The 25,857-nt window shown below is 38.5% G+C and overlaps 1 protein-coding gene across 13 annotated transcripts in view; it reads left to right on the top strand.

The window, feature by feature from the left end:
* GRB14 (growth factor receptor bound protein 14) overlaps positions 1-25,857 on the top strand; it is a 127,400-nt gene that overhangs the window by 75,895 nt on the left and 25,648 nt on the right. For 12 of the 13 annotated variants that reach the window (XR_014829466.1, XR_014829467.1, XR_014829468.1 and 9 more), the window contains 2 exons: positions 5,123-5,279; positions 24,805-24,926. Coding sequence is in view for 10 of the 13 variants with exons in the window: in XM_021075428.2 (XP_020931087.1) it covers positions 5,123-5,279; positions 24,805-24,926 (279 nt within the window). In the remaining 3 variants the exon portion in view is untranslated. The remainder of the gene's footprint in view (positions 1-5,122; positions 5,280-24,804; positions 24,927-25,857) is intronic. The other variant, XM_084999265.1, reaches the window with a different exon arrangement.

The following is a 25,857-nucleotide window of genomic DNA, read 5'->3' as shown; positions in this document are numbered from 1 at the left end:
TAGAAATAAAATGCGACTTTTTAGCAAAGGTTCCCCTTTGGTAGTATAAGAAATTTTTTCATAATTACTGAATAGATCTGAGAGTTGACAGGGACTTACCGCTGTGGAATACCAACCAAAATATAATTTCATCATTTGTAGATGAATGTGTATTTTGGACACTCAGCAATAAATGAGTTTTTTTTTTTTTTTTTTAAAGAAGGGTTGGAAATGGAGCTCAAACAAAAGTATTTTCTCCTCGTTTATTTTAAAAAAAATGAGAACATTTGCTTATTCCAGTAATTTAAGTTAGCCTTCTCCTTCTAAATTTATGTCTTAATTCTTGTGAACTATTTCTTTTGAATTTGCAGCAATATCAACTGAAGAAATTAATGGTTTTTCCTAATTGGATAGCTATCTTTTTCATTTTTCCCAACTTTACCTCTTCCTTTCTTCTTGCCCTCTTTTTGAATTTGGTTTAGACTTCAGAATGTCTGCAGATTTTCGTTTCTTAGTTCCTCTGACTGAAAAGAGCATGAAAAATAAGAGGCATGCTTCTGTTACCCCAGGTGATGGGAATTTACCATAAGAAAACACAAGGAAGTCAGCAAGTCCAGGGAACCTGTTCAGAGACCTCCAGGTCATTCCCAGTTCCCTGTTTCTCGGTGTGGAATGGGCAGTGGCCCCTGAGGGCACTGAAACAGCAGCTCATCATTGCTCCACATGAAGGAGCAGCCAGGTCAGATCTCCTTGTCCTCCCAGAACTGATTGTCCTCATGTTGCTTTTGGCAAGAGCACCCACTAGTGCTCAACCTAGTCAGTGTTAACCATGGCAGCACAGCTATAGAGTGGATGGCATCTCATCAGTTGTCTGGCACCGAGATCTGTCTGAAGACACAAAATTAAGAACAATAGCCTACTCAGATGCAGTCATGGGAAACACTGAGATTCCAAAGAAATCTTGGGAGCTTAGAGAACCACATGTATTAACCAAAAAATAAAGGAATTGGATTAAGAGCACAGACACTTGCATTTGATTTTGGCAGTATATTTTCGTAGCCTTTTGCGTATGTCTTTGTAGCCACCTCAGTGACACCAAAGCTCACAACTGCCTGCTAACAGCAATATTAAGTCAGTTCTTACCTAGAATTATTTAGAGGAAAATTTGTTTTTCTTTTGCTTATTGAGAGGAATTTGAATTACCTGGGCATTAAAATTTGATTATTCATACACTTCATGGCAGAAAAGATTTTTAATTTAGAATTTACAAATATGTATTGAGTATCTATTATGTGCAGAACATTTTGATAGGCTTTGTAGGGTACAAAGTTCATTTGCTCCAAAGATCTTTATTAAGCCATACCTTGACTTGGGCCAGGTCTCTAGGATAGGATGTCAAATGGTAAATAAAATAGAGGTTTTCCTGAAAGGAGCTTACTAGTACAGTTGAGGAGAAAGATATTCGAATAGAAAATTGCAATATAAGAACACCTAAGAAGGGAATATTACAAAGCCAGGGGCACTCTGGGAGACTTTCTGGAAGAAGTACTGAGGAAATTTGGGTCAAATGATAAGTAGGAATTTGCCAAATAAAGCAGATGATTGGTGGTTGGAGCATTGATTTCAAGTAGAGGCTACCTCACATGCAAATAGAAAGAAGAGGTTGCAAATGTTTATCATATTTGGCGAAAGTCAGAGGAACCTGTTCCATAGGCTGGTTGGCTGGGGAGTATGTATGCTGAAGAGATTGGGCTTTATTTCATGGAGCCCCACTTCCCTAATTCTCCTTCTGTCTCACTTTATCTTTCAGACTTTCTTGCCTCTAACTGACCATTAAATATTGGACTATCTTGGGGTTCAGCCCTAGATTCTTTTTTTTCCTCATTCTTTTTACTTTTCTCCCAAGTTAGATATATCCGTGTCCACAAGTTTGTTGACCACCTATAAGCTCAGTGACTCCTAATTCCACAGCAATGCAGGATCCGAGCTGCGTCTGTGACCTATACCCACTGAGCGAGGCCAGGGATCAAACCCACAACCTCATGGTTCCTAGTTGGGTTTATTTCCGCTACACCACAATGGGAACTCATGATTTTAGGATTTTTCATCCTTGTTACCACCATCATGCATACCGTGTCAGTTTCCTTAGGATTAGGCTCCCTGTTTGCTGCTCCTGCCATTCCTGACTCTGCCTAATCCTTGGAACCCCTGAAGGTTCTTCTTTCCGCAAGGACTTTGCATGGCTTTTGTTCCCTTGGCCTGAAATGCTCCTACCCTCTTTTGCTCAGGAAGAGGAGGAGGAGGAGGTCTTGGCCCTAATATCATTGAATATTTCCTTTAGGTCTTGGCCCAAATATCATTGAATATCTTTCGGGCATCTCCTAACCCCATTTTATGACTTAGTAATATACTGCATTTTTATGTCCTACTTTGTATTTATTGTTTTTTAATACTGCTTTCCCCACTATGCTTTAGCTCTCCAAGGGCAACAACCAACTCTTTCTATGACAGTCTTATATTAAAACACTTAGCAGAGGATGTGGACTTTGCGTAGGGACTTAATAAACACAGTGAACTGCTTGAATTAGGACAATGAGGACCAGTGAAGAATTTTAGAAGAATGACCCTATTTGATTGGCTATTAGAAAGTTTATTCCCCTAGCAGTATGGAGAATGGGTTGGAGAAGGTCCATGGCTAGAGCAAGGGAGATAAGTAGGTGGATATTACCACTAGAAATTTTAGCCTTATAGCACACATATGATAGAAACACAAAGAATTCACATGTTCCTTGTTCAGGGGCCCAATGATATTCTCGGGACTTTTTTCATCTCTTGGCATGGTTTACTCCACGTGGGCCCAATTTTCCCAGTCTTTCTGTTTGTGCACAACAGCAGCTTCACCCTACATCTACCCAGTGGAAAAGAAGGTCCCCTTTGTGGTTATGTTAATACGTGTCCAGATTGGCTCTGCCTGGCTCCGATTAGGTCATGTGCCCATCTCTAAAATAATCACTCTTGCTAGGGGGATTCTGGGTGTTGATTGATCAATCTGGATAACATCTTCTGTGTGGAACTGAGGCAGTCATGAACAGATAAACTGGCTCTAAAAAAATTTTTTTTTAAAGGAAAGGCTTTGTTTTCAGCATTTGCCATTTTTTTTTTGGTATACGCTCTCCCACCTTGGCTGATTTTAAGAGGCCTGGCTTGCAAAGTTCCTGAATGTTTAATATCAGCTCTTACAAACCAGTTCCAGCAGGTCCAGTACACCTTTGCTGAGCTGCAGGCAGAGCTGCCAGAATCACAGAGAGTGATGGTGAAGAAGGAGTGGTTCTCTCAAAGGTGATCAAATGCTTTTAGAAAAGGGGTAGGTGCCTGGTCACCAATCCAACAAATGAGTCTGCACTGTACAGAGTAACGTGCTTTGGTGTTGTGATTTTATTTTACTTCAGATTTTTTTAAAGTTTTTATACCATTTCCTTGAATAACATTTTAAGTACCTTATAATATTCCATTTTGTGAAAGTACTATAACTTATCATTCTTTTATTATTGAATATTTAGGTTGAAAAAATTACTCATAGTGCTTTGGCAGATGTGTCTATGCCTAGAGCTGTTTTCCACATTTAGGATGATTTATTGAGATAGTTTGCCTAAGTAAAATTACTGGGTCAAAGGAATGGACCTTGTAATGCTTTCGATAAATATTTTCTAATAGGTGTACAAAATAGTTTTGCCAGTTTATATCACTGCTATCATTGTAAGAAAGCAACTCTTTCATTCCACTGTTATTACCTGTAATTAGAAAAGTAATTGATAGGCGAGAATTGATACATCATTTCAATTTTCATTTGTTTGAATTACTAAAAATATTAAAATATCTATATTTTTATAACAGGTGTTTTTCTTATATTGAATGTTCTTACCATTCCCCACTTTTGTGTGTGTGTGTGTTGATCTTATTACACTATCTTCATAGGTATTTAGCTCATTATAATTAATTTAATTAATATCTGCTACTACCATAGTTAGTGGTAGAAATTCTAGCACAGAACATAATTTGGTAAATGTAGAGGAGAATGTTATAAATGAAACTCTCTATTTTTTTGTCATTTATTTATATATTTTTTTCTACTGTACAGCATGGTGACCCAGTTACACACACATATACATTCTTTTTTCTTACATTAAGTGTTCCATCATAAGTGACTAGACAGAATTCCCAGTGCTACACAGCAGGATCCCATTGCCAATCCATCCCAAAGGCAATGTTCTGCATCTGTTTGCCCCAAGTCCCAGCCCCTCCCGCTCCCTCTCCTTACCCCTTGGCTAATTCTGTATGATTTACGGTAATGCTAGCTGCCATAATAGGTAAATACAAATTCACAGTGAGTTAACACAGGAAAAGTTTATTTCTTGTTCATGTCAGAGCTCCACATGGGCATTCCTAGTTGGGTACCTTCCATGTGGTCATTCGGAGACAAAATCTTCTTCTGTCCCATGGCTCTCCTTTCCTCTAGGTCCTTGTCATCATTTCCATTCAATGGGAGGGTGGCATAAGAGAATAAAGGGCAGTATGTGGGAGATTTTTATGGATTGGGCCTGGAGGTGCAACCCTACATGTGCTTATTATATCCCATTGACTGAAACACAATCCCATGGACACAACTAGTTGCAAGGGGGAAAAGAAAAAGGATTTGGTAAACATCTAGTCACTGTTTACTAAAATTTCTATGACCTGAAATAGAGAAATCTTTATATTTTATTTACTGCTGTTACAACTTGTGTATATCTGAGAATAAACCACCTATGTAACTTGGTTTATTTACAGATTTAAATTTGGAGTGGAACATTTTAAATATCGATTAAGAGAAGTGTAGCTTTTTAATAGATCAAGTTGTGGGAAATGACATTGAATGGTCATTGGATGGGCTCCAGTTTTGACACTGAAGAGAGCAGAAGTGGTTGGACAAGGTAGCTTTGACACATGTTATCAAAGTCTTGCATAGGCAATGTTCACTCAGTGTATAAGAAAATTAAGATGTATAAGGAATTTGTAATTAGCTCAACCAGTAAGTTTGATAACATATTAGAATGATATTTTTCATAGACAATTTTAGCTTATTTTCTCATTTCTGCTTATACAGGTAATTAAAGTATACAGTGAAGATGAAACCAGCAGGGCTTTAGAGGTTCCTAGTGACATAACTGCCAGAGATGTTTGCCAGCTGTTGATCCTGAAGAACCATTACATTGATGACCACAGCTGGACCCTTTTTGAGCATCTGCCTCACATAGGTCTAGGTAAGGATACAAAATCAGAGTCATATTGATTTTCTGTCCCTTATAGCTTTGATCATATGGCAGAGATTTTCTTCACTTGTAGAAAAATAAAGGACAATGATGAATAGTCCTTTTCTTTGATTTTTATTTTGTTGGTTTTGAGAAAATAAAGTAGCACAAAATGGAAATAGGGATAGAAATATTAAAAATTTGCCACCCCTCACTGCTTAAATAATGATCTGTGAAAATTTGGGAGCTAACCCATAGAGCCTAAATTGATGGAAAGAGGAGTTCCCGTTGTGGCTCAGTGGTTAACAAACCTGACTAGGAACCATGAGGTTGCGGGTTCGATCCCTGGCCTCGCTCAGTGGGTTAGGGATCTGTCATTGCCATGAGCTGTGGTGTAGGACACAGAGGCGGCTCAGATCTGGCATTGCTGTGGCTGTGGCTGTGGCTGTGGTTGACAGCTCTAGCTCCGATTAGACCCCTAGCCTCTGTGCGGCCCTAGAAAAGACAAAAATAAAAATAAAATAAATTGATGGAAATATACATTTCATAATAATCTTTAGTAGCATGGTGAACAGTTTTTTTTTTTGAGAGGTTTGTAGAATACGCTGTTATTTGAATACTTTTTTACTTGATTATAGTACAGACATTGGAGGTGTTCCTAATAGTGGTTCTCTTAATGGGAGTGTACACCCTAAATATTTCTTAAAGAAATAAGTAATTCCTTTATGTTTTAAAAAAATCCTATTTATTTTCAGTTAGAAATGCATCTCTGTATTGTGAACTGTAAAGGCTCCCCACCGTAAATCATTTAAAATGTTATAAAGAATTTTCGTTCTCTGCCAGGAGGAGAAGGAATTGGGCAATAATTTTATCTCTCCCTTCTTATTTTTACAGATATTTCTGTTAAAAAAAACATGTCTTCATAATAAGTATTGAGAAAGGAAGGAGTTTTTTATGGCAATGCCATTCAAGTCTTTGAATTCTGTATTAGTTTTCGCCTGGCTGCTGTAACAAATTAGCACCAACTTGAGGGCTTAAAACAACTGAAGTTTATTCCTTCACAGTTTGGGAGCCCAGAAGTCTGAAACCAGGGTCACTGGGTTAAAATCATGGTATCTTCAGGGATGAGCTGTCTCTGGAGGTTCTAGGAGAGAGTCCATTTCTTGCCTCTTCTAGCTTCTTTGTGCTGCTGATATTCCTTGGCTTGTGGCTGCATCACTCTAACCTCTACCTCTGTGGTCACATTGTGTTCCCTTCTGCCTGTGTGCAGTCTCCTTCTACCTCTGTCTTATAAGACTAGTATCATTTAGGGTTTAATCAGAATAATCCAAGATAATCTCCTTATTTCAGGATCCTTAAATCAATCATATCTGCCAACTTTTGTTTTTGTTTGTTTGTTTTACCATGTAAGAGTACATTCACAGGTTCCAGGGATTAAGATATGGATATATTTAGCCTACCAGCAGTTCTTTTGCTTTATATATCAAATGACTTTTGGTGATAAATAATCAAAATTATTTAAAATAATTCATCAGTGACAGCACAATTTGTTCTTTCAGTTTGTTTTAGGAATTGAGGAATTTATACCTAGTCATGAGAATAATTCACTTCCTTGCATAGCTAACTACCAATATATAAAACATTTCCTATATTGAAACATAGAGGGTTTATACCCCAGAGCAATATGCCAAAGTAAGGTTCAGTTCAGATAAGAAGTCTTGCTTTGTCTCATGAAATATAATAAAGAGGATGTTGGCAGAAAAGGTATGTTCTTAAGAGAATCTGGCTGGTTTTTTGTTTGTTTTCTGTTTTGTTTTTTGTTTTTTTTGTGTTTTTGTTTTTGTTTTTTAATGCACCTGCAAAATATGGAAGTTCCTAGGCCAGGGATTGAATCTGAGCTGCAGCTGCAACCTATGCTGCAGCTGCAACAATCAATGCCAGATCCTTCACCCACTGAGCTGGGCCAGGGAGCAAACCCACACCTCCGCAGTGACCTGAGCTGCTTCAGTCAGGTTCTTAACTCACAGTGCCATAGCAGGAACTCCATGGAAGGTCTGTTTTTAAAAGATTTTGGAAAGTGGTTCACTGAAAGTGCTTGCATTTCCTGAACCATTCAAAAAGTATATGTAGTGCTTGCAGTTTGAAGACTGCTGTCCTAGGATGTGTCAGAACCTTGGGGAGCGGATAGAGTGAACCTGTAGAAAAGAAGCTTGGCTAGTTTGACAGTCTCCACAGGGATTCTGAACCTCCACCCGCTCTCCCACTCCCCTCTGTGATCAGTGGTATGCTACAGCATGTCAGCTCATCTCCACAGCTGAGCACATACATGCCAAGAAAACCCTGAATCCTGAAGGTATGCTATACTGGTCTGTGTGACTTGCTGTCTCACTTCAGAAAAAGTTCAGCATATGTTTTCTTCATTGCCATTTGTGATTAATTTAACTTCTATTCACCATCATCAGTCTCTTAGAAGTATGATGCTGGAGTTGGAGTTCCCTTCGTGGTTCAGGAGTTAACGAACCTGACCAGGATCCATGAGCATGCAGGTTCAATCCCTGGCCTCCCTCAGAGGGTTAAGCATCCAGCATTGCTGTGAGCTGTGGTGTAGGCCAGCAGCTGTAGCTCTGATTCAACCCCTAGCCTGGGAACTTCCATATGCCGCAGGTGTGGCCCTAAAAAGCAAAAAAAAAAAAAAAAAAAAAAAGTATGATGTTAACTTTTAATAGACCCTTGTCATAATTCCAAACTATTTTGTTTGCTGATGCTTATAGAAATAGTCCTCGTAATTAGCATAATATATAATTACAGTATTTCGTAGCCTAAATTTTTTCTCTTGGTGAGACTTTAAAAATCATTAAATGTTTTTTGGGTTATAGTCACTGCAATTTATTCCTAACGAATAGCTTGAAGTTTAGTAATAAAATCTACTCTCTAAATCAAGCAGCAGTTTTCACGGAGACCACTACAAGTTATGTTAAGGAATAAAAAGACTTGTGCAAGTCTTTTAATGTAGAGTCTTAAAATGGAACATTGAGAATTGAGCTACATACTAAATTTAAACTTTTAGCCATAAAATAGAAATATATTTCTTCATTATTGTATTTTCTGGAAACTACTGAAATAAAATCAAAGATGTGAGAGTATTGTCTCATGGCTTAATTAACCAATGCATTTGACCAAAGCTTAGGAAGAAGAAATTTAGTTCCAGAGCTTTTTTGTGTCCTTTTTTTTCTTTTGTTTTACTCAGATGATATCTCTATACAGTAGAAAAAAATGCAGACATTAATGCTATCCAAATACTAATGTGTATTAGATTTACTACCTTCCATTCCTTTTTTTTTTAAATCTGCTTTGTCTCTGTGAGAATACTCTGAAATGTTAGATAATATTAATGAATATCCAGCCAAATGCTTGAGGAACAATTTTGTTTTGTTTGTTTGTTTTTTCTTTTTCTTTCTTCTACTTCTTTATTTCACAGTATATAATAATACAATAACCACTATTGAGATATTGTGGTCTTCCTCAGCATTAAATATAAAACCAGTGTGTTTCTGAATTTTATATGTGTGTATAGCTTATAAATACATTTGCAGTCTATTTAATCCAAGAGTGGTATTGAGTAACATTTTTGCCATTTGTGTGTTAAAATGAATGAAAAGAACTGGAATGGGGTGTTTCTGCCCCGTAAGTATGATATACAGCCAGAGATGCCCTTGGTCAACAGAGTGTAGTACTAACACCTTCAACTATAAATCTTCTTTCCCTGCTGTTGACATAAAGGACTAAAAGACAAACCATTTGCCCTAAGTTTGGTGACTAGCTAGTGAGTTCTGCATATTATTCAAGAGATATTGTACACCTCTTTGATAAAAATAATGAGTTTCCAGCAAATAGAATTCTAAAAGTAATGATGTGGTCTATTATTTTAAAAAATATATTTCTGGGGTTCCTGTCATGACTCAGTGGTTAACAAACCTGACTAGTACTCGTGAGGATGAGGGTTTGATCCCTGGCCTCACTTAGTGGGTAAGGATCTGGCATTTCCATGAGCTGTGGTGTAGATCACAGACACAGCCTAGATCCCATGTTGCTGTGGCTGTGATGTAGGCTGGCAGCTAAATCTCTGATTTGACCCCTAGACTGGAAACCTCCATATGCTGTGGGTGGGGCCCTAAAAAGAAAAATATATATTTCATATAAAAATAATTCAGCTCATTATAAATAACTTAGAAACAAAGATGTCAAGAAGTAAACAATATTATCCATAATTTCACAACATGGAGGTAACTTTTTTTAGTTTCTCTATTTTACTATAATCCCTATCCTGTGTGTTCATTTGTGTGGAGTATCTTATTTTGTGTGTGTGTGTGTGTGTGTGCATTTTTTTAAAATCCTGAGTATTTTAATTTACTTTTTCTTTTCACTTTTAGTATTCCACAAAAACTAGCAACTTTTCCCGTCTTTCCCTATTACTTTCCTCAAATGGTTTAGCAAATTGACTGTTGCACCAAGCCTATTGTGTGTGTGGATCCTGGGGGTACAGTGTGAACACAGCAGACAAAAAGCAGTGCCCTCATGAGTTTGCATTCTAGTGGGAAGAGAAAGATGAGCTGTGTGGCTAGCATGTGTAATCCCTTAGGTAATGATTAGTACTGGGGAGAAAAGGAAGGCAGGGAAGAGGGACAGAGCTTCAGGTGGGTTGGAGATGCACTTCGCGTAGATCAAGGAAGGTTCCCTGACTGCATGATGTTTGAAGAGGGCACAGGACAGGAGCAAGTCTTACCCTTAAATGGAAGAAGATTGCTCTAGACAAAGGGAACATCAGGTGGGAAGACCCGGACGTGGCAACGTGCTTGTGTTCAGGAAGCAGCCAAGAGGCCAGCTCTTAGGGAGTGGAGTCAGTAGGGTGGACTGTGACAGGAAGGGACTGCATGGAGCTACCGCAGAGCCAGCTTAGGCAGGATCCCAAAGCCAGGGAGGGGACTTGACTTTCATGTGAAGTGAGGGGAAAAGCAAGCGGAGGTCTTTGTGTCAGAGAGCAGTATGATCTGACTTAGTTTTCAAGTCTGCTACTGAGAAGACCCGAATGCAAGTTTTGACCATTTGGAGGCTAAGCAACTTTGTTTTGCTTTTACTGCAAACTACCTGTGACTTCTTGGCTTGATCCTTGCCCATCTCTCATTTCTGCTAGTTGTGCACACCCCGTTGTACCGTCTTCCTCTTATGGTCTGCACACCTATGAGACTTAGTGTTTGTGAAATCCTGAAGTCTTGGAGGCAAGAACATTTTGACTTATGGAATAGATGAGAGTTGGGAGTTTTCTGTGCTCTAGTTCACTTTCATGTCCCAGAACAGCTTAGGAAAGTTTCAGAGACATTCTATGTTGTTGATAGATGTGCTACTATTGTTGCTTGTGATCTATTAAAGCACACCAGAAATTACCAAATTCAGAAGGAGGAGCACAGAACATTCAAAATATGGTAGGGTTATGGAATCTAAAGTCTGTTTTCAGAGTGATACTTTCCATGCAAAGAAAACTTCAATCTTGTCGGCATTTTTTTTTTAATCACTGAATCTGCAGTATATGGAAGTTCTCTGCGCAGGGATTGAATCTGAGCTGCAATGGTGACCTATACCGCAGCTGCAGTGATTCCAGATCCTTTAACCTACTGTGCTGGGCTGGGGATCAAACCCATGCCTCTACAGCAACCTGAGTCAATGCACTTGGACTCTTAACCCACTGTTCCACAACAGGAACTCCTCCATTTGGTATTTTTAATATGAATGCATACATGTAATGGCTAACATACATGTGCATCTTCTACACACAGGGCACTTACATAGAGGTTTCACATTTATCTTGATAGATGCTCTCAATATTTAGCCTCATAGCAACCCTACAAGGTACATTTTTAAATCTCCATTTTACATACAAAGAATCAGTAATAAAATACCTGGCTCAGAGTCAGACTTGACACACATCTGTCAGATTCTCAGGTGTATTCATTTTCTGTGGAAGCAGGTTTGCTTTTTCCTCACCCCAGCCAGTCAGGCACATGTTTTCAGGATTCTGTTCTCAATTTGTCTCTCTTACATGCTCCATCTCTCTCTATCATGCATGCTGTAAATACAGATTTAAATTTTGAACCCTCAAGAACATTTTCAGATAAACCTTCCTTAGCAAGGTAGTTTTTAAATTATTGGGATCAAACTGATCCAACCTAGTCCACGTTATAGCAGAGCCTGATGTTTATTTTGGCTGAGCAAAAGGATCACTTTGGAAATGACTTGTTCTTGAGTTTATACACAATGTGAATGGTAATATGACATTTAGAACTTTGAATACAATATCAATATTTAATTCCTCTCTCCATAATTATTAATAATACATATTAACATGCTTCCCAGAATTTCCATATGTGGAGTAAATCATGGAAGGCTGCTAAACATCATGATTTTGTTATCAGTCGCTGATTTGGCTGATTTTAGGTTGTGTTATGATGAGTTTCTACTTAGAGACACACTTTTAGAGACACCATTTTCTAGTTATAGACACACTTTTAGAGACACCGGTTGTCAGTATATCAACAAGTATTTTCCCTTCTCTCATAATACAATAAACCAAATTTTGTAACTTGGTGTGTTTTACTTCATAGCCACTGGATGTCACTATAGTTCCCCAGATGGAGTCCTCTGCTTTTATGATCATTGTATGAGGATGGTGGAGGGGGGAATAACTTCAGTTTTAAGTCTTCTGGAACTTAATGGGATCCATGTTTGCCTTGCTCCCATTTTGATTCCTAATTGAAGCCATGGAATGAAGCAGCAGCAATTAACACAGTACCTCAAGCGCATACCTATGGACTCCTCGGGAAGTGGAATTAATTGTATTTTAGTGTCATTGCTAGGGACAGCTGAGATTTCCATTGTGAATATCATCGAGGAGTGGCTTTAATAAGCAAAATGAATGACTGGAGGCTTTTAATGAAACCATTTTTAATGTGTGCAGCTATACCCACGTGATCTCTTTAAGACTGAAGCAATGCACAGCCACCTGCTTTGAAGCTGCTCCTTCACTTTTTTCTCTTTTGCAAAAGGAGCACAGATGTCTTTCGGATATCTGTTGTCTGGAGCTGATGCTGATACATAGTTGTACTTGCTGTGCTGTTTGGAACCTCCCAGCCATCAGAGTTGTGACCACCCTTGTCACCAGCAGAAATAATTGTGAAGCCCTTAGGACACATGTGCTTCCTTTTCTACTGAGACTTAGGTAGCCCTGACCTGAGCTTTGAGGTGACATGTATTCTGGTAACACACTAAGGCTGGGGGTGGAAAAAATGTAACTAACAGAGTATCATAATAAACCTGCCTTGTGGTCCAACAGATTTTTCCTTTTCATATTCTCATAGCCTGAGTTCAAGTCTGATCATCTCTCTCCTGAGGAATTCCTTTAGCCTTACAGTTCGTCTTTCCTCTTGCCTCTGGTCATACCAGTTATTCATCAGAATGCAGAACCAATTCACATTGCGTTAGGGTCCAAGGTCCTTTGCAGGGCTTGTCATACTTATGACCTGACTACTCCTCCTATCTCCAGCCTTGTGTCTTGTTCTCCCACCCTAAGTTGATACATTAAAGAACCTCCTGTAGTCACCTGCATTCATGCTGCTTGGTTTCATTGCTCATGCTGTTAAGATTCTCAGGAAGTCCTTTCTTACCCATCTTTACCTGGGTAACTGCTGTGCATCCTCCAAGGCTTACTTGGAACGTTAGCTAAAAATGGCAATAAAGTATAATTGTATAATAACTGCTAGCCATTTCCTAAAAATACTTGTAAAAACAAAGTAAGGTGAAACCCTTCAGCTGCTCAAGCTGACTGATAGCTTACGTAGTACCACAGGCTAGGGAGAGGAGAGAGAGAAAAGCAGTTGGAGGCATCCCACACTCAGTCTTGTGAAGTTTAGTCGCCCTTTCCACTTGGGAGCAGGTAGGAAGACACATCTGCTTCTTCCATATGCCTGGTGCAGACTTTTGCTTCTCAGAAGCTAATTGTTTCTTGAGACAATCAGTGTACTTGCTGGCACCACCTTTTCTCATACATCCATTAGGAAGGCATAGTCCCCAAAAACAGAGTGGCAAGGAGTGATGGAGATAAACTGTGTCCTTGGAAGTGATGCTCCCAGAAGTGCACGCTGTTGTGGGTGTGGGAAACAAGCAAATCTGGATAAGAAATAGATTTAAGGCAGGATTATATACAGTATCAATTAATGAGAAAAATAAAACCTAATGTTCTGATAAGGAGGGATGTTGTAAATTACAGTACATTCATAGGATATGAGTAAAGCAGCTTTCGATCATGTTTTTGGAGTTTTTTCCTTTGAAGACTGATGTGGGCAAATGTAAGATTGTAATGATTATTGAGTCAAAGAATATGTCTTTCACAAAATTGAGAAAACATTGTACGTGTGTTTATATATGTTATCTATATACAGTGATCTAATTTAGGCCCCAGGGAAAAGACAAGAAAGGAATATACTGAAATGTAAATTGCTTATTCCTGATTGACAGGCTTAAAGATGGATTGTGATTGTCAACTGGATACAGACTTTTGCTTCTCAGAAGCTGGTCATTTCTTGAGACAATCAGAATACTTGCTTTCACCACCTTTTCTCATACATCGACTAGGAAGGTACCCGGCTTCCCCTCCCCCCCCAAAAAAAAACAGAGTGCTGCAGGAGTGATAGTGTGTTATTTATTTATCGGCTTTTTTTTTTTTTTTTTGTCTTTTGTCTTTTGTCTTTTTTAGGGCTGCTCCCGTGGCATATGGAGGTTCCCAGGCTAGGGGTCCAATCGGAGCTGTTGCTGCTGGCCTACGCCACAGCCACAGCAACGCCAGATCCGAGCCACCTCTGTGACCTACACCACAGCTCACAGCAACACCGGATCCTTAACCCACTGAGTGGGGCCAGAGATCAAACCCGCAACCTCATGGTTTCTAGTCGGATTTGTTTCCGCTGTGCCACGACGGGAACTCCTGGCTTTTTGTCTTTTCAGGACCACACCTGATAGTGTGTTTTTCAGTTTTTCCGTAATGGAAATGTGTAATTTTAGTAATCAGAAAAAAAATCACAATTTTTTTAACTTGTTAAGAGATTTTTAAAGACAACTCAGACTTCCTGAAGCCCCAAGTTGGATCAAGTACCCATCTTCTGTGCTGCTGTGACATTTTCTGCACTTGTCTTAATAGCGATCATATTAAAACTAGTCCATAATTCCATGAGAGGTGGAACTCTGTGTACACGTACATCTTTGTAACCCAGGATCTAAGATAGATAAATGGTTTTTGAACTAAGCTGTACCAAATTCTAAGTATGTATATAAACCCATTCAAAGGATGGATTACAAAGTACATAGAAGAAAGAGACTTGGGGAAAAAAGCCAAAGAAATCATATGCCATGCCCAGATGGAAATGTGCTCTCAGTCCTTAAAGGATACACTGGGTAACTTAGGATTTATGGAAGCTGTTTCTTAGCTTTTTAGGTATTTACAGTCAGCTTGAGAAAATATATATGCAAACATTTGGTAGAAAAATAAGGTTTTCTTTGAGTACAAATTGTGATTATTGAGTCTGAGCTAATAGAGGACCGTTTCATTTTGTTGAAGAATGACCCACAAGGCCTTTATACCCATCATCTTAAGTGTCAAGATTTTCCTATTATTGCCCTTGGGAAGCTGAACATGGCAGTGGCAATTTTCCAGGGGATCTTGCTGGTATTAAGTAGTTTCCTTAGGGTAAGGAACCTTTTAGAAACTGAGCCTTGTTTTATTCTTTGCTTCTCCAGTTTTTGTTTTGCTGGGTTAGAGGCTGTTCATTTTTATCTTAAAATAAGATTGAGAAAATGTATGTAGTTTCTGCCTAGCACAGAGAAGTTACAAGGACCATTTGTCTCCTGGAGTTTCCTGTAACAAAGGTGTACAAAGAATTGTTTTCTGGGTGAATTAGAGCTAAAAGCCACTTTTGTTTCTTCTCTTATCAAGTGATGAGAAGAGTAGGGACTCTGGTTTCTATTTGAGTCCCACGCTGTACTTTCAGTAGATTCAGTGAAGAAATCCAAGCAGAAGGTCACAGGTGAACACTTTCCATTCTGGGAGGATTGAGGTTTTTTAAAAGACTTTGAAGTTAAATCAACAGTTTCAGCAGGAACTTCTTTCTTCTCTTCTTTTTCTTTCTTTCTTTCTTTCTTCTTCTTCTTTTTTTTGAAGAAAGAGTTTCTGAAAATTAAATAGAAAACAGAATTATGTGTAGTTACCACTATTTGGTAATATTTCATTCTATTAACATAAGACTTCACTGATCTGGGAATAATACTTAAAGTGAAATGAAGCTCTTGCTTTTGTTTTAAGAAAGCTTTTTTATCACTCTTTTGGAAGGCTTTTTCCCTTTTTCCTCCTTTTCTGTTGTTGTTTTGAGGTTATTTAAGATGGCTTCTCCTGTTTTTCTACCTACACGTAAGTGGTATTTGATCACTTTTCGATACCTGAAAAATACTTCAAAAAGCTTTTTTTTTTTTTTTTTTTTTCCGCTTTTTAGGGCTGCACCGACAGGCTAGGGGTCTACTCAGAGCTGTTGCTGCCGCCTCCACCACAGTCACAGTCACAGCAATGTCAGATCCTTAACTCACCACTGAGCAAAGCCAGGGATTGAACCCGCCACCTCATGATTCCTAGTCGGATTCGTTTCCACTGCGCCACAGTGGGAACTCCCAAAAAGCTTTTCATGTAGACTTATCTCTGTAAAGTTTTAATAACATATCTTAATATAGTATTTTAGATGAATTTATGAAATTTTCAAAGTAAGGTTAAAAAAAAATGCTAAATTTATGTGAATGATACCCAGGGTCATTTCTCAAATAGTAACTCAAAAAGTAGTTGAGTTCATTCTAGGTGACAACTCCTAATTTTTTTTTTTTTTGGAACATTGCAGCAAAGAGCTCTAAATATAGAATTAATAGAATATTACTTCTATATTCTATAATAGAATTTTTGTGATATTTAAAAACTGTAAGTTACTCTGTTAAAGTTGGCTTGGTTTTAGAATGGGGCTATAGAGAAAGAGTCAAGAGAAAGTTTATTAGACTCCATCTAGACAAATGTTTTGTTTTGCCTTTCTTAGGTGTTGGTGATGATGTCTTATTTTATGCATAGGCCTTGGCAAAGCAAAGCTGGTCTTCAGCCACTTTTCACCTCCCCTTTAAGCATTTTTCTTTTCCTCTCAAAGTAATTCACCAAGCATTGTATCTTCATGTTGAGCTTTCTCCCTATTAAGATCTGTGTTTAGTTCGGTATCTACATTTTTTTAAAAAAAATGAAATTTCTGTAAGATGTGATTAACTGATAATCATCAAGACCTCTTGCAGTTCTTTTTTTTTTTTTGTCTTTTGTTGTTGTTGTTGTTGTTGCTATTTCTTGGGCCGCTCCCGCGGCATATGGAGGTTCCCAGGCTAGGGGTTGAATCGGAGCTGTAGCCACCGGCCTACGCCAGAGCCACAGCAACACAGGATCCGAGCCGTGTCTGCAACCTACACCACAGCCCACGGCAACGCCGGATCGTTAACCCACTGAGCAAGGGCAGGGACCGAACCCGCAACCTCATGGTTCCTAGTCGGATTCATTAACCACTGCGCCACGACGGGAACTCCCTCTTGCAGTTCTTTTATTGCAGCATTAATCCTTTAATGTCATGGGACTTGGCTTGGGGATGGTATATATGACAGCACATCTAAATGGGGATCCCAGTGATTTATCAATGTAAAAAGAATATTTAATGTAATTTTAAAAAGCCAGATTCTATAATAAGTTTTATCTCCATTTCCAGATGAGTCTAAGTGGTAGAAACCTATAGCTGCATTTGATCCTCTGGATTTTGTTTGCTTTTTATGTTTTCTAAATTTTCAATAGAATAGTGCCATAAATCGTCTTTGAAGGAGTGGAAAGTGTGTCTTTTGCTTTGCAGTGTACTTGAGTTTTTGCCAGCTTTGTTTGAAGACATTTTTTCTGCTTAAGATTACCAGACTATTGTCCTGAAGCCAGTAATTGCATTATTTAAACATTTGGTATTATAGTTCCATGAAAATTTCTGCAAATGTTGTTTCCCATATTTTTCCATTCTAGATTGGTATGCTGGGCTTTATTTGTGTGTGGCTAACAAAACCACAACTGGACTGCTGCTTTTTTGGTGACTACACATACGATACTAGTTCTTTTGTGACCCATTTGACATAGCTTTTCAAATAAAGCTTGGTTTTTCCAGTCTTTTTGTCTTACTCTCTTTTTTGATGAAATCCAAATTCAAATGGCTGTGGGGTTAAGATTAATAATAATTTGAACTATTGCCCAATTAAATTCTTTCCTCTTATACTCAAAATGTGGTTGTTTATTTTCATTAATTAGCAAATGATTATCGAACACTTTTCAAGATAAAAGAATTTGAGGCAGAAACTTGAGAGAGATTTAGCTGATATAGAAAGAAGGAGTAGGATATAAATAGACCCAGCAGAGGTGGCAGAGGATGCCCTTCCAGTGGGAACTGTAGTGAAGGCAGAGGCTGTGCTGTGCAGAGGAAGGAGCAGAGACTGGGGGTTACACATGTGGCTGCCATTCAAATCCTGAGACATTTGCTATCCTCAAGTTCAGGTTTATAATCTGTAAAATGGAAACAGAGTTTGCTCATTAGATTATCCTTTTAGTTTCCTAAGGCTGCTTTAACAAATAGTTTGCTCATTAGATTATCCTCTTAGTTTCCTAAAGCTGCTGTAACAAATTACTGGTGGCTTAAAACAGTAGAAAGGTAATATTTAACAGTTTTGGAGGTGCTAAGTCACCAATGAATTTCACTGGGCAGAAAACAAGGTGATGTCAGGGCCACACTCCTTCCAGGGATGCTGTAGGGCATCTCTTCCTTGCCTCTTCCCGCTGCTGGTGGCTGCCATCATTCCTTGGCTTGTGGTCACATCACTTGAACCTCTGCCTCTGTGGTCACACTGCCCTCTCCTCTTCTTTCTCTGTCAGATCTCCTTCTGTCTCTCTCCTAAAAGGATACTTGAGTTTGGATTTAGAACCCATCTGTATAATCCTGAATAATTTTCTAATTTCAATTTCTTTAAGTTAATGACATCTGCTGATGCTTTGCCATATAAGGTAACATTTATAGATTTGAGAGTTTAGGACCTGATGCCTTTGGGGCCATTATTCAGCCTACTGCAGATCTTATAAGAATTAAATACAGTAATGAAAAAGGTCTTAGACTGAGGCATGCAAAGATGTAACTTCCTTTATTTCTATAACTTGAATTAATTTCTGACTCTGAGTTTCCTGACCTCTTAATGGCAGACAGTTTAATCTTCCATTATTGGTTTGCTTTATGGATTGTTCTTAGTTTTGTTTGGATAAATAGTCAATTTAGTTTAGTTCTCTACAGGTTTAAGATACTCTCAGTTGAAGGTTCAGCCCTACTTTCACTCTTCCAACTCTGGTGGAGCATTTAAGTCCCAGGAGGTATTTGTCTAACTCCTGAACAACTCTTCTCTCATGTTCTAGAAACTCTTTTCCTCTCAACCTTATTGTCTATCCTGTAAAGCCCCCTAAGTTCATGGCCTTCTCTTAGCCCTCCCACACTCCTTCTGAGGGACCTGACACTGCAGCACTCTTTCCTCATCCTGACTTGCTATGGACCCATCTTCTTTGATAGTACACTTAGCTATTGCTTTTCTGCCATGTCAGATGCAGGGCTTCTACTTGAGGCTAGAAGCCTCCTAAGACTACACTGATTTGAGCCACACAACACTATTAAACATGATGTGGGGTTTTATCACCATCAACTCCTCATCCTGAAAGGGTCTTAGTTCTGGAAGGGGCAAGCTATGGACTCATTGGGACCTAACCCCCCCACTTACTATCTAACTCCCTCTCAGTCTCCACTTCATTTCCTCCACCTACCTATTTTTTTGGGGGGGTGGGTGCACCTGCTGCATATGGAGGTTCCCAGGCTAGGGGTCTAATCACAGCCATAGCCGCCGGCCTATGCCAGAACCACAGGAATGTTGGGATCTGAGCCACGTCTGTGACCTACACCCCAGCTCACAGCAACGCCGGGTCTTTAACCCACTGAGCAAGGCCAGGGATCGAACCTGCATCCTCATGGATGCTAGTCATGCTAGTCGGGTTTGTTATTCACTGAGCCACTATGGGAACTCCTCCACTTACCTCTTAATTCCAGATCCTTTCCCAGATTACAAGATTGTGGGAGGCAATGGAGGATTCTCCCCAAGCAGTTATATTTGTTGAGGATTGGTAAGGTCTAATTTGAGGCTCTAAAGAAAAGAAAATGCATCTCTGTCATTGTTTCCTCTCGGTATAGTTTATCTTCAGGGCAGAACATATGCTATTTCCTTAGTGGTGGAGAGAGGTAATGGGTACAATGAAACATATGTTGGTAAGACAACAAGCACACATTTTTGCTTAATATCTTGCAGTGTTCTCCCACTGTAGTTTTAGTGAATACAGACACAGTGCTTAGCACATCGTGTGTTTAATAATGTGAATATATGCTTCAAAAGATTGAAATGATCAGCTGGGGTTGTGTGAGAAGCAGACAAAAGTAAAGATGATGAGGATTGTTAGGGGTACAGCTTCCCACTTGTTATCTCAGGAACCTCTGGATCTCCCCGAAAACTGCTTCTCTTACAGTTTTCTGAGCTCATTAATGAGAGCACAGCCCTTCTACGTGCTTTGGCAAAGAATCTTGGTGTCTTCCTTAATTCCCCCTTCTCTTTCATGTCCAGGTTGTCAGCAAATCTTGTTTGCCGACTTTTTACATGGCTACTGCTGCCACTCTTATCCAAGCCACATTCCTCCCCTTAATTGCCATATTCTACTAGATGGTCTTCCTGCTTCCTACCCTTAAGCCTTTTGAAATCAGTTTTCCACTCAGCATCCATTGTGATCCAGTGAAAAACAAAGTCAGCCCATGATAGTCATCTATTCAAAGATGACTTCTCACCTAACCCAGAGCAAAAGCCAAATCTTTATTCTGAACTGCAGGGCTTTATCCAGTGGTCCCAGCTCATCACCTTCACTTCCCTCCCCGATCCTGGTAATCCCCTCCCTTTTTCCCACTCAGCTTCATCCCCTTTAGCCTCCTTGCCCTCCGTCAGACATGCCAGCCTTGCTTTTGCTCAGAGGCTCTCTTCTTGTTCTTCCTCTAGATTCTGCTTGGCTCATGCTTCCCTCTGCTTTGGATCTTTGTTCAGACATTCCCTTCTCAATGAAGCCTTCTGTAGCAAGCTCTGGAGGGTAGATTCCTTTCCCCTGTGCCCTTCTCTCTCCTTCCCTGCTCCATTTCTCTCTGCAGTGTTCATTGCCACCTTTTAAGATTTACATTTTATTTATTGTCCATTAGAATGGAAGGTCCATGAAGCAATGATTTCTGTCTTGTTCACTACAAAATTCCAAGTCCCAAGATAAATATATGACACAGGGTAGGCCTTCAATAAGTATTTATTGAATGGAAAGATTAATGAATAAGTTAAAACTGCCAGATGATACGGATTTATCTCATAACAAGTAGGAAGTGGCCAAGTGTTTGAGCAGGGAATCACATTGATAGAAATGTTTTATGAGGTTTCCTATGATATCAGTTTCCAAGTTGGATTGGAAGAATGAGAAAATAGAGGTTTGGACATTAGTTAAGAAAAGGTAGAGATCTAAATTGGAGTGGTGATAGTGGGAAGTGGTGGGGAGTTGCTGATTGTGGAAAGACATCTGGAGGAAGTCTGGTGTTTAGGGTAGGAACAGTGGAGGATTTGGGAGTGGACATAGAGAAAGTTGTAATGGACACAGGAGAATTTAGGAAAAAGCAGTTTGACAGAGGAAAATGTAGACATTTTGTTTCATTTTTATATTTTTAAAATTTTTTGATAAAGTGCAAAATAATTTTACCATTTTATGCATTTTAACGGCATAGTTCACTGGCATTATGCATGTTCATACTGTTGTGCAACTATCACCCCTGTCCATTTCTAGAAGATTTTTATCTTCCCATTACTGAAACTCTTAACCCATTTAACAGTAACTCCTCGTTCCTCCCTCCCACCCTGGTCCTTGGCAACCACCCTTCTACTTTTCTGTCTCTACAAACCTGTTTGTTCTAGGTACCTCATGTAAATAGAATCATGTAATAGTCTTCTTTTGTGGCTGTCTTAATTAACATAGCGTAATATCTTTAAGGTTCATCCATATTGCAACATGTGTCAGAATTTCATTCCTTTTTAAGGCTAAATATTCCACTGTATGTCTTTACTGCATTTTGTTTATCCATTAATTTGTGGATGGACATTAGGATGTTTTTATTTTTTTGGCTATTTGTGAATGGTGCTACTGTGAACATTGGTGTATAACTATCTGTTCTGGTCCCAGCTTTCACTTCTTTTGTTTATAGACTCAGAAATGGAATTGCTGGAATTGTTTAATATTTTGAGGAACCACCACACTGAACTTTGGTTTTAAACAAACTGTGTTCAAAGTGGTGTAAAGTCCAGCAGTGGATTGGAGTTGTGAGTGAAAGCAACTGTAGCTGAAGATTTCACTTCCAGAAATTTGACAGATGTGATAGCTGAAGAGGGGAGAGTGAATTAGTCGAGAGAAGGGAAAGAAACGAATTGAGCCAAGGACTGAAACTTAGGAGGGAGAAGGAGCTACCGTAGACAGAAAAAGTGCAATCAGTTAGAAAGGAACCTGAGTGTTGATACACACATAGTTCCAACTCATCCATATTCATTGCGAGCTCTCACAGGAACTTCTTTTCAGATGGATAAGCTTCTATTTAAGTATGACATTACTTTCAAGGGTTTGGGTGTTGTAGGTCACAGATTACCCCTGAGTGTTGAATTTCTAAGACACAGATACTTTTCAAAAAGGCCCTAGAAGCACCTAAAAAAAGCATAGGATTTCTGTATTTCTTGTTTGGCCATTCTCCATTTCCTACTTGGCATTAATAATTTTGTGGTGACTTTTCTTTAACCTTTTTTTTTTTTTTTTTTTTTTTTTGTCTTTTGTTGTTGTTGTTGTTGTTGCTATCTCTTGGGCCGCTTCCGCGGCATATGGAGGTTCCCAGGCTAGGGGTTGAATCGGAGCTGTAGCCACCGGCCTACGCCAGAGCCACAGCAACTCGGGATCCGAGCCGCGTCTGCAACCTACACCACAGCTCACGGCAACGCCGGATCGTTAACCCACTGAGCAAGGGCAGGGACCGAACCCGCAACCTCATGGTTGCTAGTCGGATTCGTTAACCACTGCGCCACGATGGGAACTCCTTCTTTAACCTTTTACTGAAGTATGACATACCTTAAATTAACATAAGTGAACAAAGGTGGACAACTTGATCAATTCTCAGATATTGTATATTCCTGAGTATCCAACACCCAGATTAAGAAGCAGAATATTTTCTATACCAAGTGATTCCCTCAGGGCCCTGCTCAATCACCCGCTATCCCCGTTATCTTGATTTCTAATACTTTAGATTTTTTTTGTATCTGCGCTGAACTTATATAAGCGGATCCATGTAGTATGTATTTGTGTCTCACTTATTTTATTTAATATTATGTTTTTGGAATCCATCCATGCAGTTGTGTGTTATTGTTGTATATATTCCACTGTGTCCTTTACACATTTATTTATTCATTCTCATGATATATGCATTTGGGTAGTTTCCAATTTGGGGCTGTTATGAATAGTACTGCTTGAATAATTTTTTTAAGAAAAATTATTAAAATTGGAATCTTGCATGTTACGTTCACCTCTTTAAAGTTGTCATTGCTTTTTTCATTTAAGTACCTTTCCTCCTAAGTGCCATCCCACCCTACCTAATTACCTTCATCATTAATACAAACTACATTCGCCTGAACATTACTTTTGAAAGTATAAAGTACCACAAGAAATTTGGTTTCTTGAAAAAATTGTATGTCCTTGGAGTTCCTGTCATGACGAATCAGAAACGAATCTGACTAGGAACTGGTTGCTGGGTCGATCCCTGGCCTTGCTCAGTAGGGTACAGATCAAGCATTGCCATGAGCTGTGGTGTAGGTCACAGACGCGGCTTGGATCTTGCATTGCTGTGGCAGTGGTGTAGGCCAGCAGCTACGCTCCGATTAGACCCCTAGCCTGGGAACCTCCAAATGCCACAGGTGCAGCCCTAAAAAGACAAAAATGAGGTACCACCTTACTCCAGCCAGAATGGCCATCATCAAAAAGTCTACAAACAATAAGTGCTGGAGAGGGTGTGGAGAAAAAGGAACCCTAGTCCACTGTTGGTGGGATTGTAAATTGGTGCAACCACTGTGGAAAACAGTATGGAGATTCCTCAGAAAACTAAACATAGAGCTACCATTTGATCCAGCAATCCCACTCCTGAGCATCTATCCAGAGATGCTCATGACTCATCCAGAGATGAGTCATGACTCGCAAAGACACATGTACTCCAATGTTCATTGCAGCACTATTTGCATTAGCCAAGACATGGAAAGAACCTAAATGTCCATTGACAGAGGAGTGTGTGGTACATATACACAATGGAATATTACTTAGCCATTAAAAAGAACAAAATACCAGCATTTTTAGCAACATGGATGGACCTAGAAATTATCATGCTAAGTGAAGTCAGCCATGCAGTGAGACACCAACATCAAATGCTTTCACTAACACATGGAATCTGAAAAAAAGGATACAATGAACTTATGTGCAGAACAGATGCTGACTCACAGACATTGAAAAACTTATGATCTCTGGAGGAGACATTTTGGGGAATGGGGGGATGTGATTAGGTTATGGGATGGAAATCCTGTGAAATTGGATTGTTATGATCATTATACAGCTACAGATGTGATAAATTCATTTGAGTAATAAAAAAAGACAAAAAATTGTATGTCCTTGCATTAAAATTTTCTTTTTAAAGCATTTATTTAAATTTTCCTCAACTGTCCAGATTGTGTATCTTAAATGCATATTGAACCTGTCAAAATTTTTCATGTCTTAATAGGGTGAATTGCTCAGCCTTGAGGCAAATATTTTAATTTTGGCACCATGATAAGTTGGAGAAAAAGCATAGCTCTCATGTTCTTAATGTAGATTTGTTATCAAACTTACATTATAATTTATATGGTGGGATTGTAAATTGGTGCAACCACTGTGGCAATAAAGGAGATTGAGAATTAGTAAAAAGTGCATGGTGATATCTCATATCATTTTTCTCTTTGGATTACGGTCAGCTTTGATATAAAAATCACTATTATTAACTCAAACTTGATTTTATCAATCTGGCTATTTCAGAATTGAGTTGAAATTTGCTATATTTAATAAATATGCATACATGATATATCATATAATCATATGGATATGCATGTACATATATATTTTTGTCAACCTACCTATCTATCCACCCATCTATCCATCTATCTGTTTTCATGCTCACTGGAACATTCTTTACAGAAAGAACAATAGAAGACCATGAGCTGGTGATTGAAGTACTATCTAACTGGGGAATGGAAGAAGAAAATAAGCTATACTTTAGAAAAAATTATGCCAAATACGAATTCTTTAAAAACCCAATGGTAAGTGAAATAGCCATTAATAGTTATGAAAAGTAAATGAGTTAGTTAAATTTTATTTTATTTTATGTGAAGACAAAAGTCACTATAAATAAAATACAATTCCCTATTTGATAAATTGTAGGTAAACATTCTGGTCCTTCAAAATTATAATAACATTTCTTCTTACTCTAACGATAATTAGTCGATATCATCACAGAAGTTCAAATACATGGTTTTCGGGAACTGTTGCTTCTTTTTCTTGTTAAAGAAAACAAAAAACAACTCTACAGTTGATTTGGGGAATGAATTATTAGATATCTCCAAGCAAGCTCCAAAATATTATGGTTTACCTCTTTTCATAGAATTTAGGAAATTAAAGAAGAAAAATTCTAAAGGAAAAACAGGTTGATGTTTGTGAGGAGTGTTGCCAGAAGTTTAAGATTGACATGCATCTTGCTTTTCCAAATTATTTTGCTTTCAATGCAATAATTACTGAGCTAAATAGAAATGAAATAAAGAACGGTGCATTACCTAGTAAATACTACTTCATTATAGTTATTTTTAAAAGAAAATAAATGCATGTCACATTCTAATGAAGACTAGCGATCTAGAGAAGCCAGAATAGCCTCTGGGCTCATTATTTTAAATTGTTTTTGTCTTTGCGGCCTTAGTGTATTTTTACACTAAGTTTTAGATAATTGGATTGAAATGATACTTTATGAAAAATATGTGATACATACCACAATAGAATATTTTCAAACCCTGAAAGACTTCTTAAGTTCTCTCTTATTTGAACCTATTAATAGAAGCATAATGGGATGATCTTTGACAAAGAAAATGAGTCCTAATAGAAATTAAATAGAATTAGAATTTGAAAGGAAACAATTTTCTTGTGAATCTTTATTAAAAGCAAGAATTTAAAAGTCATAGTTAAAGACCTATGGTTTAGTTC

Source organism: Sus scrofa, chromosome 15, assembly GCF_054392235.1.
Source record: "Sus scrofa isolate SSC_HxYL_T2T_F1_AM1 chromosome 15, Sscrofa_HxYL_maternal_Yorkshire_Landrace_v2.0, whole genome shotgun sequence".
NCBI lineage: Eukaryota > Metazoa > Chordata > Mammalia > Artiodactyla > Suidae > Sus > Sus scrofa.
The sequence above is the reverse complement of the archived record's forward strand: the minus strand, read 5'-3'. Positions and strand labels throughout refer to the sequence as shown.